This window comes from Onthophagus taurus, chromosome 10 (genome assembly GCF_036711975.1).
Source record: "Onthophagus taurus isolate NC chromosome 10, IU_Otau_3.0, whole genome shotgun sequence".
NCBI lineage: Eukaryota > Metazoa > Arthropoda > Insecta > Coleoptera > Scarabaeidae > Onthophagus > Onthophagus taurus.
The window spans coordinates 9,980,626-10,002,500 of record NC_091975.1 but is presented as its reverse complement, the minus strand read 5'-3'; the positions used below and the strand labels follow the sequence as shown (position 1 = coordinate 10,002,500).

Sequence of the window (21,875 nt, the reverse complement as noted above, 5' to 3'; positions counted from 1 at the left end):
CGGTATAACCGGAAGCTGGAGAAAACTGAAAATATTTTAGCTGAAACGATCACCTTGGATCGCCTGTAGTTTTCTATACAGGGTGTATCTGAATGACTGCAACAAATTTCAAGGGGTAATTCTTTTCTTTTCTCAAAAACCATAAAACGATAGGAAAATGAAATTTGGGGAAAATGTTGAACTCATAATAGGGCACGTTTTGACCCTATTTTTACTTTTAACCTACCCTTCTAAACTACTAAACGAAACCAACCCCTTTACATTTTTGCTAAAATTTGTTTTATGCAAATGATAAATACATTAGAAAAATATTACATAGGTAGATGAAAGTATCCTGAAACTTTTTTGTTTCTCTAAAATTTCTCCAAAAACGACTAATTTTTGCGAAAAAAGATAATAAAGCAAGCTCTGCCCGTTAAACAACGGGGTTATCGATCAAAAGTTGGAATGAAAAAATGAAAAAATCTTAGTAGGCTTTTGCAATAGTGTTTTTCTTACTATTATTATTGTTTTTCAAATTAATTTTTAAATAAAGTTCCACCGAAATTTCCAAATTAAATAAAACAATAATAATAGTAAGAAAACCACTAACATTTAAACGTCAAAAATATTTATGACAAAGATTGCAAAGCCTATTAAGATTTTTTCATTAAAAATTCATTCCAACTTTCGATTAACAACCCTACAGCTTAACACTTAGTGTTTGCTTAATTATCTTTTTTTTCAGAAATTATTAAATTTTAGAACAACATCAGAGAGACAAAAAAGTTTTAGAATAGTTTTATCTATCTAACTGAAATTTTTCCAATGTATTTATCATTTAGAAGGGTAGGTTGAAAGTAGAAATAGGGCCAAAACGTGCCCTATTATGAGCAGGGCACGGAACTTTTGTAACAAAACGACTCGTTCTGATTAAAAGAACAGCATACTGTTCAGTGGGAAATTAAAATTTCAAGTTAGAAAAAAATTGTGTTAACAAAAATTGTTCCTGAAACAATTCTAAACAAACTTTATGAACATCTTTTTTTGATTTAATCAATAATTAAAGAGATAACCTCAAAATAATAATTTTTAAATGTTTATATATAATTACACATAGATGTTTAATTAATAGAGATGTAAAAATTTTTTATTAAGATAATTGATTCAAAATCGAAATTGAAACAAATTTTATTTAAAACATTTGTTGATAAAAACAATAATTATTGAGATAATTAATTTTGATAGCATACTATTCAGAGGGAAATTAAAATTTCAAGTTAGCAAAAAATTGTATTAACAAACACTGTTCCTGAAGTAATTCTAAACAAATTTTATTAACAACATTTTTTGATTAAATCAAGAATAAGGATATAACCTCAAAAATATTAATTTTTATACTATTCAGCGGAAAATTAAAATTTCAAGTTAGCAAAAAATTTTATCAACAAACACTGTTCCTGAAGTAATTCTAAACAAATTTTGTTAACAACATTTTTTGATTAAATCAACAATAAGGATATAACCTCAAAAATATTAATTTTTATACTATTCAGAGGGAAATTAAAATTTTAAGTTAGCAAAAAATTTGATTAACAAACACTGTTCCTGAGGTAATTTTAAACAAATTTTGTTAACAAAATTTTTTGATTAAATCAACAATAGGGATATAACTTCAAAAATATTAATTTTTGTAGCATACTATTCAGTGGGAAATTAAAATTTCGAGTTAGAAAAAAATTGTGTTAACAAAAATTGTTTCTGAAACAATTCTAAACAAACTTTGTCAACAATTTTTTTTGATTTAATCAATAATTAAGGAGATAACCTCAAAATATTAATTTTTCCATTTTTATACATAATTACACTTAGACGCTTAATTAATAGAGATGTAAAATTTTATTATTAAGATCATTGATTCAAAATCGAAATTGAAACAAATTTTATTGAAAACATTTGTTGATAAAAACAATAATTATTGAGATAATTAATTTTGATAGCATACTATTCAGAGGGAAATTAAAATTTCAAGTTAGCAAAAAATTGTATTAACAAACACTGTTCCTGAAGTAATTCTAAACAAATATTGTTAATAAAAATTTTTGATTTGATCAATAATTAAGAATATAAGCTCAAAAAATATTATATATATACAGGGTGATTCATAAGTAATGGGCCAAATTGTAAATGTACGTTCAGGAGGCCAAAATAATAATATTTTCATTAACAATAATGGGTCTTAGTCTGCTCCTTACTGAGATACAGGATGTTAAAGCGAAAAAAATAAAATAGATTTTTGTTAATAGATCAGCTACTTTTCTACATAATGACTCATAGTTGACTTATAGTTTTTGTAAGGGTAAACAATAATGTGTGAGAGGATTTGAGTTAACTCGTAGATGTCGCCACATGCGCCATATGAATTATGAAACGTCAATGAGCTTTTACGTTTAATGAATAGTTTAAAACATTTTATTGTTAAGTAAACTGATTCATTCTTGTCCTAACATAAATCAAAATGCCGAGACATAATCACTTTTCAAACGAAGAAATGAGAGACATGTTATGCGTTTACGCACAAGAACGTTTTTCTGGGCAAGCAGCATCCAGAAAATATCGTGAAATGTACCCTTACAGAAGGCAGCCAAACCGGAAGATATTTCAAAATATTTATAATCGATTGGGTGAAACAGGTTCATTTCGTCCAAAATATCATACAGGACGTCCTAAGATTATCACTCCGCAGCAAGAATATGAAATTTTGGTAAGAATTGCGCAAAATTCTGAAATAAGCACTCGTCGATTGTCTGCAGCAACTGGAATAAGCCAACCATCCGTGACTAGAATTTTACACAAGGAAAATTTATATCCCTATCATTTTATATCTGTGCAAAATTTACTTCCAACAGATTATCGAATCAGAGTTCAATTTTGTCAGTGGCTAAAAGGAAAATTGAATAATAATCCAACATTCCTAAATAACATTCTTTTCACGGATGAAGCAACCTTTACCAGACGCGGAGTTTTTAATTGGCGAAATAGTCATGCATGGGAAACCGAAAACCCTCGTTTAAAAAAAGATAGACATTTCCAGCACGAGTTTAAAATAAATGTGTGGTGCGGTGTAATAGGCAATACATTACTGGGCCCAGTTGAATTACCTCCTAATTTAAATGGAGAGTCATATTTAATTTTTTTAAATAATGACTTAGTCGACCTCTTGGGAGATCTTCCATTACAACTAAGAAGAAATATGTGGTTCATGCAAGACGGTGCTCCTCCACATTTTTCACGTGCTGTGCGCGAACATCTGAATGAAACATTCCCTCACCGTTGGATTGGACGTGGTAGTGAATTTCAGTGGCCACCTCGCAGTCCCGATTTTAATCCACTTGATTTTTATGTGTGGGGTTACATGAAATCAATGGTCTATGCTGAACCTACTATAAATACACGAGATGCAGCCAATTCAATACGAAATAATCCTGCTACATTTTTTAAAGTCAGACAATCCTTAACCAAACGGTTAAATGCGTGTATAAATGCTGGTGGTGGTCATGTTGAAAACCTTTTGCAGTAGCTCATAATTAAGCTTAAATTTAATTTAACTTCGCACAACATTAACATGTAGGTTTTGATAACAGTTGTCGTAAGTGGTCTTAGTTCAAGTCTGTTCTAATGTTGTATTTCGTTTTATTAACTGGCGTACAATAAATTCAGTTTAATATTGTTATCAATTATCAATTACGGTTAGGTAAATGTCAACATTCCATGCCATGCTTGTGTCTTAACAGATTAATGCTACGTCGACCACCGTGAAATGTAGTGTAGTGAATTAGTAAAATTCAAATATCTCGAAAATCGTTAATATTTTCAAGATCAAAGAAGTATAGCTTTTTTCTACAGAAATGATGGGGCTATCCAAATTAAACAAGTATGTTGTAAAATAATGAGCGATAAAAAATTTGTAGCTGATTTCATCTAATTCATATGGCGCATGTGGCGACATCTACGAGTTAACTCAAATCCTCTCACACATTATTGTTTACCCTTACAAAAACTATAAATCAACTATGAGTCATTATGTAGAAAAGTAGCTGATCTATTAACAAAAATCTATTTTATTTTTTTCGCTTTAACATCCTGTATCTCAGTAAGGAGCAGACTAAGACCCATTATTGTTAATAAAAATATTATTATTTTGGCCTCCTGAACGTACATTTACAATTTGGCCCATTACTTATGAATCACCCTGTATATTTTTTATTGAGAAAATCGTTCTAGAATTTAATTTAGAACAACTTTTGTATGAAATTTTCTGCTGAGAACGAGTGGAGGGGGGAAATTGTATCATTTTGTTACAAAAGTTCCGTGGCCTAATTATGAGTTCGACATATTCCCCCAAATTTCATTTTCCTAGCGTTTATGGTTTTTGAGAAAAATAAATTAAACCAAATTTTTCTGCCATTTTTGGAGGGGTATAGCTCCTTAAGGGAGCCGAAGTCATCCATGGTTTCTATATCAAAGTGTGCAAGGTGCAGTCATTCAGATACACCCTGTACATATATAGTAGTAATTTAGTTAAAAAAGTAGTAATTTAAAAAGTTCAAATTTGTTGACTAGTGTAATTAATTAATTTATTAATTAATAAATTTTTACCTGTTGTTTATCTTGTAAATCCATATTTGATTGTTCCCAAGATAAACCTCCGCTTCCGCCACCGCCCATTTTAATTTGATCATTTGGGGGATACTCTCTCATATTAACCATGGGTTGTTGTTGCAACTGGTAATAATGTGGTAAAGGAGTGCCATTAGCATAACCATGGCTATTATCCATCCCCATACCCTAAAATAAATAAAAAATTACTATAAAACAAATTTAATTGAATTAACTCACCTGAAAAGTATCCATTAAAGGAGGTATCCCAGTATCGTTATACATCTGCTTTTGTTGCATCGGTGGATATCGCTCCATATTACTTGACATCCATCCTCGTTCGGTGGGGTACATTTTCGGTTCAACATTGACCCAACTATGATCCCCGCCGGGTTGTTGCGGATAAGTTTTTCGTCGCTCAGTTCCAATTGGGGGTGGTTTCCGGTCTTCTTGGTGATTTTCTTGTTGAATCACGTGTTGTGGTTGAAGATTCGGCGACATCGCCGGGGAGCTATTCGAAAATCCTAATTCCCCATTCTCCAAAATATCTCCCCCCGTAACTCTTGCCAATCCATGAATCGTCATTCCAGCCATCCCGCTTATCATCAAATCGCTGGTTTGTTGATTGTAAGGAGGCGGTTGGATTTGAGCCATCATTGGCCAACGATTTTGCGAGGCGGATTGCGGGACTCGCTGTTGATTAAACGTCGGTATTTGTTGTTTCGTCATCGGATGGTAACCAATCGAACTTCCCGGTTGAAACGACGACGGCGGATTAAAAAGATCCATGCTGTACTTTCCGTGTACGGAACTGGAAAAGTCGGGAGCTTTCGGGTTTAGGCGTGAAATGGTAGGTGGTTGAGGTGGTAAATTTTGAGACGACGCTAATTGGGGTTGGGAAAAGTTTAGGTTCGAATGTAAAATTTGAGGATCGTTGCTTAAACTTAAAGCTATCGTGTTCATTGCGGTGGGATAATTTTTATTTTGTCGCTTGTATAGATTCGTATCCGAATGAGCCAAATGGGGGATGTTTCTAGAGGTTAATTCGGATGCGGAAAAATAATCGTTTTGATTCGTTTGAGATGACGGCCGCGTTGAATGTAAAATATTAGTTCCAATCGGGGGTAAAGCCTGATTAGATTGATTAAAATTTGGATTCGTTGGTAAATTTAAATTTGGAGGCGTCGTGCTGTTACTGCTCGCTTTCGATGAAACAGGACTCGAAACTGTTGTTCCTCGATACCCGGGGGCTTTCGACGCATCTACAGTGGGAGTTTCAGGATCGATGAATGGAGCAACCGGTTGATTCCCACTTCCTCCTCCGCCCGTAACAGCAGCAAAATTCTTTTGCTCATTCTCTCGCCTCAACATACTTTGTTGGAACATGGATTGTTGCGAAACCGTGTTAAACAAAGAATATTGTTGAGGCGCGGGCATTGTAATTGTAACGGTCCCCCCGATTTCTTCTTGGATGCTCGATGAAATTGGAGTTTGAATCGGAGTATTACTTCTGTGGTTATTATTAATTGTTTGTTCTGATGATGATGAAGATGTTGGTGGGAAAGGATTTTTTCCCGGAACCGGAAAATGAGAACTCGGTGGAGCTGACCCGGCGGAACTCGGCCGATTATATTGATGTTTCGGAGACAATTGATTCATCGAACAAGACGTTGTTGTATTCGAACTTAACAACGGACTAACGGGCCCTATAGACTGTTGATTTTGAACGTTTAAGCTCGGCAATTTTTGCGGTAATTTTCCTTGCGAACTTACGGCAATATTTAAAGTATGCGTCGATTCGGTTAATTTAGCAGCGAAAGTTTCCGTCGCGACCGTCGTAATCGGTTTGGTTGTAATCCGCGCTGTAATAACGTTCGGTTGCGACGTCGGTAATTTAGTGACGTATTTTTCGGCTTGTGCGATCATTCTAGGTGGCGCTATCGGTCGGGTATTTGAAGAAGTCACCGTGCTTCTTGATTTCACTAATAATCTCGTACTGGTCGTTGAAACAACCGTGATACTTTTCGGTTGCGTTGTTGTAATCGGGATTTGAATCGAACTAATAATATTTTTAACCGGCGTTTTCTTAATTTGCGCCATTTGGGTTTTATCCCAAAGCGTGGTTGTCGTCGAGTTCTTTTTTGTGGATAATAACTGAAAGATATCCGCATCGGGGTCTTTGATTAAAGCTTGGATTAACGCAACGGCTTTTTTAACGACATCCCCGTTTCCTTTTATGGTTATAATCCGTTCTCCTTGGCCTTTACTTTGTTTTTCGACTTCGATGTGAGCCCCGGTTGCGCCTCTAATCGCGTTTATGTTACTTCCGGCTCTCCCAATAACTCGTGAAATTGCGTTTAAGGGAACTGAAACTTTTTTGACACCGGCGATTTCGGCGGATGTCACAACGGGTTGCGAGGATTTACGCACGACTTCTTTCCAACCCTCTTCGCGTTTAATGAATTGTTTCGGGCTCGTTTGTTGGGTTGATTTTGTGCTGGTCGTTGCTGATGTGGCATCGAAATATTCTAATTTTTTATTTTTTGGTGGGGAGACGTACTCGTTTCCGGTCGCTTCGAAATCATCTCTTTCGGCGGGGTGTTTAGTTGCCTCAAAAACTAAGTTTTTCCGTGGAGTACTTGTCGCGGTCTTTTTCATATCTTTATCTTTGCCGTCTTTGTTTTCGTCTTTTTTCGATTCGGCTTTATTGCCTCGATTAGATCTCGCTTCGTTTTTAGAACCTGCCCCTTTTTTCTTCTTTTTATCTTTGCGCTTTTCCTTCGATTTCACTTCGTTACTCGAGCAACTTCCCTGGCTGTTGGCGTCTATCCCGCTATCGCCCTCCTCTTTTTCGTTCTCTCGAACGGGTGAATTCGTATTTTCTCTATTTTCTTCGTCTTGAGTTTCGTTATCATCGCCTTTTTCCTCTTTATCGTCGTAATTCTCGTTCTTTTTGTTCTCTTCGTGTAGTTTTCTTTTCTCCTCTTTTTTCTCCAACTTCTTCTTCTTCTTTCTTTCTCGCCTACGCGCCGCCGCCGCCTTTTTAGATTCCTCTCGGTTTTTCTCCATATCTAACTCCTCCAATAAAATCGTTGCGTTCTTATTTGCTTTCGCAGCTTGAGTATCTTTAGCAGCTCGTATTATATTAACCCCCTCCTGGCATTTATCAAGAAGCTCTTTATCACTAATCGTGGAATAATATCTGATCATCTCTTGATCGCTCGGAAATTGCGTCACGTGATTAACCATCCATTTGACCACCTTTACGTGTCCCTTCCGGAACGCGGCCATCAAACAAGAGACTTTCCGGTTATCTTGAGAATCAATATCCGCGTTTAAATTATAAAGAAGCTCGACGACGCTTAGATGACCCCCGTTTGCTGCCAACCACAACGGGGAATTACCTTTTTTGTTTTTAACTTCGACGGAAGCTCCTCGACACAACAACAATTCGACGAATCTCACGTGGCCTTTATCGGCCGCTATTGTTAAAGCCGTATCTCTTGACGATGGAACGGGCGTCGCGTTAACATCGGCCCCTTTATCTAGTAAAACGCGACCAACTTCGACGTATCCACCGCTGGCGGCCTCCATCAAAGGCGTCAAACCCGTTTTTGCGCGATGTTCAACGTTTGCTTTTCGATCCAAAAGCAAACTAACCACTTCGTGTCTTCCTTGGAAGCAAGCCAAAGTTAAGGCGGTGTTGCGATTAGTTTCGATTTGGGCGTTTATATCACTTCCCATGTCCAAGAGGAGTTTAACGGCGGCGGTGTGGCCGTTCATGGCAGCTAACATCAACGGTGATATCCCAAGTTTACTGCCCGTGCGGGAATTAATTTCGGCCCCATTGTTTAATAACAATTTGATAATGTTCACGTAACCGCCGGAAGCGGCCAAACTTAGCGGGGTGTAGTCGGATACGTTGCGATGTTCTTTATTTGCGTTTCGATTTAAGAGAAGCTCAACCACCTTTTTAGATAAAATCAACCCATTTTTGTCAACAAATAAACGAATCAAAATTAATAACTTACCTCGTATCTCCCTCCAGAACACGCAAGACTTAATGGGGTGTCTTTAGTTCTTTCTGATTGCGCTTCAATGTCCGCGCTATGATTCAAAAGAATTTCAACGACTTTTTCGTGCCCGGCAGTGGCTGCTAATATTAAAGGAGTAAAACCCTTTTTGTCTCTGTGCTCGATGTCGGCGCCTCTTTGAAGGAGAAGTTCTACGAGTTCTTCGTGTCCACCAGCGCATGCTAAGGTTAAGGCTGTATCGTGATTACTTTCGGTTTCGGAGTCTACATCCATGCAATAACCTGGTGGGGGGACAGCCACAGCCATTTGACATCCTTGAGATGGTGTACCAGTGTACTGATTCACTGTTAATGAAAAGAATTTATCTCTATAATATATTAGTCTTCAATATATTATATTGAAAAGTTATTTAAGTTATCACTTAGTTAAAAAAACCCAACCTCAATTTAATTCACTTACCAGCGTTTGGGTCGATTTGATTCCCTTGTCCCTGTTGAATCCCTCCATTTTGTTGAGTTTGATTCGGATCTTGATACCTATGCATCAACATCTTCCCTTTCTTCTTACCCCCACCACCGCCACTACTCGTATAATTCTGCGACCCAACCGATTTAGTCTGTCGCTTCCCATCGTTTACGACGTTTGAAGGTTGGGTTTGGGTAGCCGCTTGAACTTGATGGGCTTGTTGTTGCTGTTGTTGTTGTGCTTGCACTTGTAACGATTGATGGTGATGTTGACCAGTGCACGGCACTTGGCAGTGGTGGGTGGGGATCGCTCCGGGCGGAACGACCCTGTGAGTACAAGAAGTTGGCAAGGTTTGAGTGTTGTACTGCGCGGCCGTTCCTTGAATCGTAGCAACCGTTGCTGGGACTAAAGTGGCCGGAATTACAGTTGCCGTTGTGACAGTGTCGGTTGAAGAAACAGTCGGACATGCTAATTTTATTTTTTAGATGGTTAATTAGGATTTAGGTTAATAAAACAACTCGTAACACACCCTTAACAAAAATTAAAGTTAAACGTACCGAGTTGTTGTTGCATAAGATTAATCCCCGCTTGAAATCCAGCTTGGTAGATTGCGCCACTTTGTTCTTTGTTGGATATGGTGCCAACAGTCCCTAAACCAACTCCAGGGAGGTAATGTTCATATGGATATAAAGTGTGTTGTACCTAAACACACAAAAAATCAATCAAACGATATAAAAAGAAATAATAAATACAGGGTGTCCGGTATCTTCCGCATCAGAGCATTATACGGTTGTAGGATACATTATTCTGGAGCGATCTTTCTAATAAAATCGCTCGGGAATTGTTTAAAATCATCCGCTATTCTCCAATAGCGGATTTTTGATTCACCGAAAAAGTTTATTTCTCTTCCCGTGTCGAATCTATTGGTAAGTACACGTTGTTTTGATCCTTTCGGCGTTTGGGCCGATTACCTGAATCTGATTTTCGATTGGACGTCTAAAAACAGTTCCCGTGCGGTTATTATAAACATTTCGAAAAAAATGTATTAGAAAAATCGTTTTAGAATAAAATATCCTACTCGGGGTGAACGGCCAAATAATGTACAGGAACAACTTTTTACAATTTGCTAATACATTTCGGTTGTCGAATTACAACCTTCATCAGAGCGAATTTACATTTGCTGTTAAAGAGAAAAAATTTCTTAAAATGATAGAAATTTTATAAAATAGGTTGGAAAATTAAAATAGGAAATAAATTAAATACAACAACAAACACAACTGAACAGATTGTTAAATATCGTAAAATTCCTTATGTGAATGAACTTACGGGAAAAATTTAAAAAATCTTCAAGAATATTGACAACATCAAAGTGGTGGATTGTTACGATAACAAATTGCAGAAATATTTCACTAGATTTTTCATTTTCTGGATCGTTGTTATCAATATGTATAAATATGAAAAAGTCATGTATGTTTTTATGCTTTTATTGATAAATAATTTAAAACTCTGCCTGACGCGTTTCGGCGATCTACGTCATCTTGGGAGGAGGGGAAGGGGGTTTTAGGTAGGATAGGGGGAGAGTAGCCGAGATGAAGAAACCCTCGGCATCATGGGGTTTTTTTTTGAAAGGGTATTTGAGGAAGGTGTAAAGTGGTATCTTGTTCAATTGTGTCTGATCATTCTAACATATTATGTCTGCCTTAGTCTTTCTTAATCTATCTATTTCATACTGTTCATGAAGTTCCAACTTTGTTCCTTTGTTTAATTGAACACATGGATAGAGTGACTTATATTTTATGTTGACATAACCAAAAAGGACGAAGTAAGTTAGACACATGTTTTTTAATAATATTTAAGTTTGTTACACTTTGTTTCATTTAATTTATATTCAGTTTGTTAATCTTAATGTTAATTTCAAAAATTCTACTCACATTAGTAATATTTACAATTGTAACAGCACAAAATGATTTCTGTACCTTTATGTTTAATTTTGTAGAGCCTCCGAAGATGGCGTAGATCGACGAAACGCGTCAGGCAGAGTTTTAAATTATTTATCAATAAAAGCATAAAAACGTACATGACTTTTTCATATTTCACTAGAGTCAAGGACAGCACTGATCCACTATTAAAATCAGGTGTCATCTATTGCATTTCGTGTGGCGAATGCAATGGCAAATACATTGAGCAACCCAACCAGTAGCTAAAAAGTAGGATTTCAAAACACAAGAGCGATTGTAGGTTATTAAAATCCTCCTGTACTCTATCACAACATACCACAGACACAGGACATAGATTTGATTTTGATAATGTCAAAGTTTTAAACATTGAAAAGAACTATCATAACAGAAACCTTTTAGAAGTTCTTTACATTAATACACAATCCTTAAGCAACATTTATGCTTACATCATTTCTAACGATAAGAACAAGAACAGGCTAGCTCCCTAGACATTTTGTTTTCCTGTTTTTATACAGGGTGTCACACAAAAAACGCCCCAAGCTGTAACTTTGTCATTTACATTCCGATTTTCATGAGCGAGGTATCAAATGAAATGGTTTCATGAATACTATGATTCATGCTACAAATAAATTTTTTCCAAGGCCATCTTCAATTTTAAGCGATTATTAACTTTTGCTTTACAAATAGCTCTATATATTAAAATAAAATTAATTATCTATTAAATAAAATGATTCCTAATTTAAATCAATTTCATGATGAAAACATATTAAAATATAAATACTGAAAAAATATTAATATTATTACAGTAAAACTTAATTTAGATAATTTTCGAACAATTGATTCGATTGCATTGATTGTGCGCAGTTAATTGTTTCTATTAATGGTAAACCTCCTTGTCAATACAAGAATTCATTAATTTCATAAATAAGTTTTATGATGATAATAGAGGACCATTCACCAGTAAACGGTGAATCTGAAACCATAAAATCCAATTTGAAGTCGAAAAGAAGCGCTTTTTTCCCCTTTTGCTTTTGAGAATAATTTACCTTACACAGCCCAAATTAGACCAACTCAAAAAAATGCTATTTAAATGAATCGTTAACAATTAAAACGTTGTATCGTTTAAAATCTTGTAAATCAGTTTACAGCGGCTCAAAATCAATTAAAATATAGTAAAATCATTTAGAAACTATCTAAAATGGTTGAAGATCAAACCGTCAAAAACTGTTCAAAATCCTGCCAAATCTTCTATACTCACGTAAAATCATCTGCAGAAGCTTAATATTTAGTAAAATCATTTAAGATCAGTTAAAATCATCCAAAACCGACTTAAAATCACACAAAAATTTTCAAAAAATAGTTTAAAACGGTATAATGCCATCTGGAATTTAAAATGACTTAAAACTGATGAAATTGAGTTTAAAATTGGTATACATTATTTAATCAGTTTAAAATGGTTGAGAATCATTTGAAATCGTTTAAAATCAACTCGAACCATTCAAAATTCTCTAAAATCTTGTAAAACAATCTTAGAATCATCCAAAAATGTTCAAAAAATAGTTCAAAACGGTATAACATCATCTGGAATCATCTAAACTCACCTAAGATTGTTGAAAATCAATCTAAAATGGCGTGAAATTGCTGAATCGATTTAAACTGGTTGAAAATTATCTGAAATGTTTTAAAACCTTGCAAAATCTTCTAGGAACACATAAAATTAGCTGCAACCGCTTAAAATCTAGTAAACTCATTTAAAATTAGTTAAGATAATCCAAAATTGTCTTCAAGTCATCTAAAAATGTTCAAAATAAGGATTAAATGATTAAAATAATAATTAATCAGTATTAATATCTTAATATATTATCATCATGAAATTGATTTAAATTAGCAACAATAATAATTGAAACACATCAATTGTTCGAAAATCATCTAAATTAAGTTTTACTGTAATAATATTATTATTTAATATTTTTTCTGTATTTATATTTTAATAGTTATCATCATAAAATTGATTTAAATTAGGAACAATTTTTATTTGTTTTCCAAAAATCATTTTTTAATAAAACATAATACATTAAATAATTTATTATGCTATTTTCGATAATTTAATCGAATATTTAGCTGGTTTCTATTACAATAAACCTATTTAAAAATCCCGTAGTGACAAATTCTAAATTACTCCTTCTCTACCTACTTTGGCCGTCGTGATTACTCCAGCCCCTTAGCCTTGCGCCGGGTTTTAAAGTAAACCATCCCGACCGTCCCCGACTCCGAGCTAGCCATCCTTCTTTAATTTTCATTTAAAAAGATCACGAGTGTACAATACATCCATTTTGAATATAATTTTAGCAGAGAAAAGACACCTGTATATAGGGGTGCCACACAAGAACGCCGCAAGCTGTAACTCTGTCATTTACCTTCCAATTTTCATGACCCAGCTATCAAATGAAATGGTTTGATGAATACTATGATTCATGCTACAAATAAACTTTTTCCAACGCTATCTTCAATTTCAAGCGATTAACAACTTTTGATTTTCAAATTGCTCGGTATGTTTTTCTTCACGCTATTGGATACAGTTTTTTTTTCTGAATCCATTAATGTACAATACATCAACATTAATTATAATTATAGCATAGAAAAACATTAAAATAGTTTCTGAACATTCTCTAAAAGTCACTTGTATTATACTGTAGTGTGCTATGGGATAAATGAAAAACCAACTTATAAGTATCATTTACAACTACTTCGGGCATTGAAATGGCATTTAATGACTGTTATCAGTTTTGCGTGTTATTTTTTTTCCATGGTACACTGCAGTATTACAGAAGTGACTAAGACAATGTTCGGAAAATGTTTTAATTGTTTTTTTCTGCTAAAATTACAGTTAATGTTAATATATTGTACATCGATGGGCTCAGAAAAAAATCTCTATCACATAACGTGCAGAAAAACATACCGAGCAATTTGAAAATCAAAAGTTGATAATCGCTTGAAATCGAAGATGGCGTTGGAAAGTTTATTTGTAGCATGAATCATAGCATTCATCAAACCATTTCATTTGATACCTCGTTCATAAAAATCGGAAGGTAAATGACAGAGTTACAGCTTACAGCGTTCTTGTGCGACAACCTGTATATACAGAGTATATACAAATTACATTCAAAGTGGATGTATTGCACATCAGTGGATTCAGAAAAACAATCTCTATCTAATGACGTAAAGAAAAATTATGGAGCAATTTGAAAAACAAAAGTTAATAATCGCTTAAAATTGAAGATGGCCTTGAAAAAAAATTGTTTGTAGCATGAACCATAGTATTCATCAAACCATTTCATTTGATGCCTCGGTCATGAAAATCGGATTATAAATGACAGAGTTACAGCTTGGGGCGTTTTTTGTGTGACACCCTGTATAAGACTTTTCCTATATTGATAATTAACATTTCATCCATGTTTAAAGTTTTATAAATTGATTATTAATTTAAACAACTAAAATCATTTCTAGGTTGTGAATTTATATCGCTGGGGTTCCTCAAATTTTTTGTTTTGTATACTTTTATCATCATGTTTAAATTTTTAAATTTGAATTTCAATAACGGTGTTCTCTTTACATTTTAACGCATGCGCATTGTTTAATAATTTTAATATTTATTTCCATATTTTAACCTCTTAAGCGCTATGTCGTATATAATCGTCATCACGAAAGTCGCTGCGAAGTGGGTACGCCGAATATATTCGCATCTTAGAAATTAAAGTGATATTCAATAGGCAAGACAATTTTCGCCACGTATATTCCATATTTAGCTAGTATAGACTTCGGTCTAACCATTGAGTTCTTATATATAATCTAGAGTGCGTATGCTGTTGTCCCCACCACGCCTAAAATGAAGCCAGAAAGGTCGCCATGTTAGATGTACCAACTTAGCGGGAAATTCGAAATTCTTATATATACTTATGCAAGAATTTACATTATTATAAACTGGAAAGCCATAACCCTTATAATTAACATAAACTAAGAAGAAAATATTTAAAGCAATTCTGATTGATCACGTTAACCTTTGCTTATAAATAATTGTTAGTTTATTAAAAAAAACTGAACCGTCTTTAATAATAAACTTTACTTGAACTTCAATTGAAGACCTCTGTGTAAGAAGGGAGTAGCTCCATTTATCAAGACAAGGAGTTGTCCCCTTACACCGAGGTCTTTAATTGTTAATTCCAAGTCAAGTAACCAGAAACATTTTATGGACTGTTGTAAATAATCGTCCAACCTACCAAATTATAAAAAACATGTGTGAAACGAAAAGAATTCGAAAACTTTCAACAAAAATCAAATTTTAATAAAAATAACAATATGTAACAACTTGAAACTATAGCTAAGTTCAGGTCGGTACATCCAACATGTCTGACTTTCTGATTACCCCCACCACCACCACATACGCTCTCTAGATTATATATAAGACCTCAATGGGTCTAACACATGTTTGAACTGGTTTCACGTTTTAATTCGCTGTTCGCTTTTAAAACACATTTCTTATCATTTAGACATGGCAAAAAAAAATTAGATGTAAATATGTGTGATTCTGAAGATTCCGATACAGACGACGATTACAGCGAAAGTTAGAGCGATGCTTCTGGTGATTCTTCAGATCACGATTTTGAAAGTGAAAATAAAAATGTAGATGCTTTTGTTGACATTCCTTGGAGCGATTCTGATCTTCCTCGACCACATTTTATCATATACACTGGTGAAGATACGTTATATGGTTCTCATTACCCTGATGAACTGGTATCTTCTGTATATCTGTGTAAGTTCCAAAACTATCATTGTTTTGGAACTTACACATTCACTTCTGGGATGACTACTGTTTATTATTACTCAAGTATTGATCTCAGTGATAAACTAGCGAAATGTAAGACTGACTGTGTAGGAACTGTCCGATCAAACAGGAGAGGAATCACAGAAGAAGTTAAACACACAAAAGTAGTAAGAGGTGAACAAATTGAACAATTTAGAAAGAAGCAGATGATGTTGAAATGGAAAGACAAAAAAGATATGATAATAGTAAGCTCCTTCCACGACAACGACACTCAAGATGTAATTTTGAAAAGAGGACATACAGTAAAAAAAGCCTATAGCAGTTGTAAAATAGACCTAGCGGACAATACTTATATTTTTATTCCTCTGCCAGGAGCCCAAAAAAATTTTACTTGAAAATATTTCGCCACTTTTTGAACATAACTACCATAAATTGTTACCAAATTCATAGAAAACTTGGTGAAATGCTTGGCGAAAAATATGACACGATCAAGGACACCAAGATCTTCTTGGCTACTAGAGCGACATTTCCGAGATATCATTCCACCTACAACAAAACAAAAGCCGACAAAACTATGCGTCTTTTGTTATAAAAACAAAAGGAAGGAATGACGATATTAGTGCAAAGACGCACGACTTAACTCGAAAGTTTCTAGGTCTAGTGTTGTTCTAGTGATAGTTATTATGTTGTTTTAATAATGAAATAAACCTAATAAGCAGAAATTGTAATTCATTTTTTACGCACTGGGCATGACGATTTTAAAAATAAAGATTATGGGTGTGACGAATATGTTCGCATGCGTCAAAACGAATCGCACACCAGGTTGTCCACATACGCTCGACGTAAAAAGCGCAATATATTCAATAACGTTTTTAGTTTACCAACTTCATAAACAATTAAGTTTTTAATTATATTTTATAAAATTTCTATCATTTTAAGAAATTTTTTCTCTTTAACAGCAAATGTAAATTCGCTCTGATAAAGGTTGTAATTCGACAACCGAAATATATTAGCAAATTGTAAAAAGTTGTTCCTGTACTTTATTTGACCGTTCACCCCAAATAGATCGTTTTAAGTTAAATTATCCTACAACCTTATAATGCTCTGATGCGGAAAATATCCTGTATATTTTTAATTACCTGTAATTGAGTGGTATTTCCGGTTGGAACGGCGAAATATTCCACTCGAGATACATCTGTAGGTGGGGGTTCTTGTTGGTGTGCTGCTAAAGTCGCGATCATGGTCTCGTCTAATGTTGTTGGATAAGACTGCACGGGTGACCCAACAAATGCAGCCCTTATAGAATTTAGTTGTGGAGAATTATGAATCTGATGTAAAATCTGAGCCGTCAACAAATTTTCTTGCGCCTCATCTTTCAAATCAAACGTTTGATCCAAAGTTTCCAAATCTAATTGTTGAACGTTTACAGTTTCCACGACGCTTAATTTCCCAGCGTCTTGTTGACCGTTTTGTTGAGACGGTTGCTGTTGAGTTTGAGTGGTCGTATTCGGTTGGGTTTGCGTTAACGGTTGTGGGAAGAGCAAAGGTTGCGCCGCGCCGTACAAGTTCGGCTGATACGGTTGTTTGCGCAGGTTCTTGCAATCTTTCTTCGAGACGGGTTTGGCTTTCGGTCGATCGCTAATCGCCGTACTTTGGTTGACTTCGGCGTGCGAGGCGACGGTTTGCACTTTGACCGGTTGCGCGGCGGCGGCGGCGGCGGGGCTCGTTGTTGTCGCAGAAGAGAGCGGTACCGCCACCGAACTATTCAATGGCGCAAAATAGAATGTTGGCGGTGCTTGAGCTGGCGCAAAACCGGAATTCGACTCGTTTCCGACGGCTAATTTTAAGGGTACACCCGGCGATTGCAAACAAGTTGCCCCCGTATAGAAGGCGTTGTGCACTTGCAGGTTACTACTTGAAAACATTGTTCCAGGCATGCTTGTTCCCAAGCCTAATTCATTTTTTTAATAATTTTTAATTGCATTATTATAATGGTACTATTCCGAGACGAGCGACAGACTGCAAATCGCCTGTCAAGGAATTTTACTTTAATTCTTACCTTGCTGTTGTTGCATAGCAATATCAATATTGAGAGTGTGTGGCAGTGAGGTGTTAGCAGTTTGTTGACACTGCTCTGGAGGAACAGCATACTGCGACAACAGCAGGTGATTGTGCGTCTGCTGCTTCCCAAGGAACTCTCTATCTACCTGCTAAAAAAAATTATTCCCATAAACATCAAATAATTTCATTAAAATATAACATACGTGTAATTCCTCTAAAATCTGTTGCTTTTTCTGATCGCCCCCTTCGTCGATTTCATCATCTTTTAATCGTTCCGTTTCGCTGGAGAGGAAATGAACGGTCGCTGACGTGGCGAACACGTCGTGATCTTCAAGTTCCGCAACAGGCACAGGTTGCGTTCGAACTTGTTGGGCTTCCGCAGACGTTAAACTACCGTCGAACGCCTGTTGGTGGTGATGTTGGTGTTGGATGTCCGCGAGACGTCCCGAAGAATCAGCGCCGTGCACCAGTTTGGTCATGTCTTGGACTGATGTGGAAGCCTCTTCTTGGGTTATGATCCTCACTGCTTCAGGAACTTCTTGTAAAACTAATTTCGAAATCAAATTAACTCTTCGAAATCGAAACTAATACAACTAAACTAATTATTACCAGTGGATCCAAAGATATTGGGTGTTGGTTGAAAGAAATCAATTTCTGGTTGGGATGAAGTAGATGAAAGCGGCGAATCGCGAACTTGTCCGGGTAATATCGATAAATTGGTGGCGGCCGCGGCAGCCGCAGCGCCTTGTTGATTCAGCATCATTGAGTTCATCGAATGGGGATAATCTAGGAGTAATTGGACGACGGCTGTATGACCTCCTTTAGCGGCTTCGATTAGCATGGTCGAGTTATCTTTGAGCTTGTGATTAGGGTCGGCTCGATGCGTCAACAACAATTCGACAACGCTTAAATGCCCGCCGGCGCAAGCCAACGAAAGCGGCGTGTGATCATTATTAGACGTCTGCCTTCTCACATCGGCCCCTTTTGATATCAAAAACTGCACGGTACAAAGATGGCCGGCCCTGCAAGCTTTCATCAAAGGCGTTCTTCCTCCTTCCGATTCGTGCTCAAGGTCGGCCCCGTATTGTAACAGCAAATCTGCTACGTCCGTGTGTCCATTCTCACAAGCGTAACTCAAAGCCGTATCGCCCGTTTGTGTTTGGGCGTGAACGGTTGCGTTATTCTCAAGTAGGTATTTCACTAATTCTAAGTGGCCTTCTTGCGCTGCTTCCATAAGGGGGGTTGAGGCGCCTAAATCGATATCTGCCCCTGCTTTTAAGAGGAAATCCGCTACTTCGGTGAAACCTCCGCAACATGCTAATGTTAAAGCTGTTTCTTGGGTCTCATCAGTTTGGGCGTTTATATTTGCTCCTAAGATACAACAAAAATAATAAATTAATAAAATTTTTAATTTTTTAACAATAAAAATAAAATAAAGATGTTTTCTTTGTACTTATATTGGTTATTATAGCCGGATACCGGATATTCAGCATCCCCTTCAAAAAATTACAACATCAAAACTTCAAATATTGTTTTCTCAAAAATTAAAAGTTATTTTTTAAAACGGGTTGGTTCATTGGAAAGAGGACACTTTTATTAACACTTTGGGAAATTTGCATACTCATATTCCAAGAAATCGATTTTATACGAATTATTAAAATTTAATCGGCGGAAATTGCAAAATTGGAAAAATTGTCGATTATTTCAAAAATTTATTTCTCAAGAACTAAAGGTGATTTTTCAAAACGGCTTTTTGCATTAAAAAGAGGATACTTTAATTAATAATTGGTAATATTTCCACAAGGATCCTTCAAGAAATTAATTTTATAGCGAATTTTGAAAATTATCGATGAAAATTGAAACATCGAAAATTTGATCAAAACTTCAAATATTGTTTTCTCAAAAACCAAAAGTTATTTTTCAAAATGGGTTGGTTCATTGGAAAGAGGACACTTTTATTAACACTTTGAGAAATTTTCATACTCATATTCCAAGAAATCGATTTTATACGAATTAATAAAACTTAATCGGCGAAAATTGCAAAGTTCGAAAAAATTGTTGATTATTTCAAAAATTTATTTCTCAAGAACTAAAAGTGATTTTTCAAAACGGCTTTTTGCATTAAAAAGAGAATACTTTAATTAATAATTGGTGATATTTCCAGAAGGATCTTTCAAGAAATTAATTTTATAGCGAATTTTGAAAGTTATCGATGAAAATTGCAACATCGAAAATTTTATCAAAACTTCAAATATTGTTTTCTCAAAAACTAAAAGTTATTTTTCAAAATGGGTTGGTTTATTGGAAAGAGGACACTCTTATTAACACTTTGAGAAATTTTCATACTCATATTTCAAGCAATCGATTTTATACGAATTTTTAAAACTTAATCGGCGGAAATTGCTAAATTCGTAAAATTGTCGATTATTTCAAAAATTTATTTCTCAAGAACTAAAGGTGATTTTTCAAAACGGCTTTTTGTATTAAAAAGAGGATACTTTAATTAATAATTGGTGATATTTCCAGAAGGAGCCTTCAAGAAATTAATTTTATAGCGAATTTTGAAAATTATCGATTACATCGAAAATTTTATCAAAATTTCAAATATTGTTTTCTCAAAAACTAAAAGTTATTTTTCAAAATGGGTTGGTTCATTGGAAAGAGGACACTTTTATTAACACTTTGAGAAATTTTCATACTCATATTCCAAGAAATCGATTTTATACGAATTATTAAAACTTAATCGGCGGAAATTGCAAAATTCGAAAAATTGTCGATTATTTCAAAAATTTATTTCTCAAGAACTAAAAGTGATTTTTCAAAACGGCTTTTTGTATTAAAAAGAGGATACTTTAATTAATAATTGGTGATATTTCCAGAAGGATCCTTCAAGAAATTAATTTTATAGCGAATTTTGAAAATTATCGATTACATCGAAAATTTTATCAAAACTTCAAATATTGTTTTCTCAAAAACAAAAAGTTATTTTCCAAAATGGGTTGGTTCATTGGAAAGAGGACACTTTTATTAACACTTTGAGAAATTTTCATACTCATATTCCAAGAAATCGATTTTATACGAATTATTAAAACTTAATCGGCGGAAATTGCAAAATTCGAAAAATTGTCGATTATTTCAAAAATTTATTTCTCAAGAACTAAAAGTGATTTTTCAAAACGGCTTTTTGTATTAAAAAGAGGATACTTTAATTAATAATTGGTGATATTTCCAGAAGGATCCTTCAAGAAATTAATTTTATAGCGAATTTTGAAAATTATCGATTACATCGAAAATTTTATCAAAACTTCAAATATTGTTTTCTCAAAAACAAAAAGTTATTTTCCAAAATGGGTTGGTTCATTGGAAAGAGGACACTTTTATTAACACTTTGAGAAATTTTCATACTCATATTCCAAGAAATCGATTTTATACGAATTATTAAAGTTTAATCGGCGGAAATTGCAAAATTCGAAAAATTGTCGATTATTTCAAAAATTTATTTCTCAAGAACTAAAAATGATTTTTCAAAACGGCTTGTTGCATTAAAAAGAGGATACTATAATTAATAATTGGTGATATTTCCAGAAGAATCCTTCAAGAAATTAATTTTATAGCGAATTTTGAAAATTATCGATTACATCGAAAATTTTATCAAAACTTCAAATATTGTTTTCTCAAAAACAAAAAGTTATTTTCCAAAATGGGTTGGTTCATTGGAAAGAGGACACTTTTATTAACACTTTGAGAAATTTTCATACTCATATTCCAAGAAATCGATTTTATACGAATTATTAAAACTTAATCGGCGGAAATTGCAAAATTCGAAAAATTGTCGATTATTTCAAAAATTTATTTCTCAAGAACTAAAAGTGATTTTTCAAAACGGCTTTTTGTATT

General features: G+C 34.6%; 1 protein-coding gene across 6 annotated transcripts in view; it reads right to left on the bottom strand.

Annotated features, from left to right (window-relative positions):
* Nucleotides 1-21,875, bottom strand: part of LOC111418401 (multiple ankyrin repeats single KH domain) — a 34,050-nt gene that overhangs the window by 3,952 nt on the left and 8,223 nt on the right. For 4 of the 6 annotated variants that reach the window (XM_023050938.2, XM_023050939.2, XM_023050942.2 and 1 more), the window contains 9 exons: nucleotides 18,588-19,349; nucleotides 18,182-18,525; nucleotides 17,977-18,127; nucleotides 17,057-17,868; nucleotides 9,695-9,839; nucleotides 9,132-9,605; nucleotides 8,670-9,016; nucleotides 4,879-8,607; nucleotides 4,639-4,827 (listed from right to left, as the gene is read on the bottom strand). In XM_023050938.2, coding sequence (XP_022906706.1) covers nucleotides 4,639-4,827; nucleotides 4,879-8,607; nucleotides 8,670-9,016; nucleotides 9,132-9,605; nucleotides 9,695-9,839; nucleotides 17,057-17,868; nucleotides 17,977-18,127; nucleotides 18,182-18,525; nucleotides 18,588-19,349 — 6,953 coding nt within the window. The remainder of the gene's footprint in view (nucleotides 1-4,638; nucleotides 4,828-4,878; nucleotides 8,608-8,669; nucleotides 9,017-9,131; nucleotides 9,606-9,694; nucleotides 9,840-17,056; nucleotides 17,869-17,976; nucleotides 18,128-18,181; nucleotides 18,526-18,587; nucleotides 19,350-21,875) is intronic. The other 2 variants (XM_023050940.2, XM_071199236.1) reach the window with 2 other exon arrangements.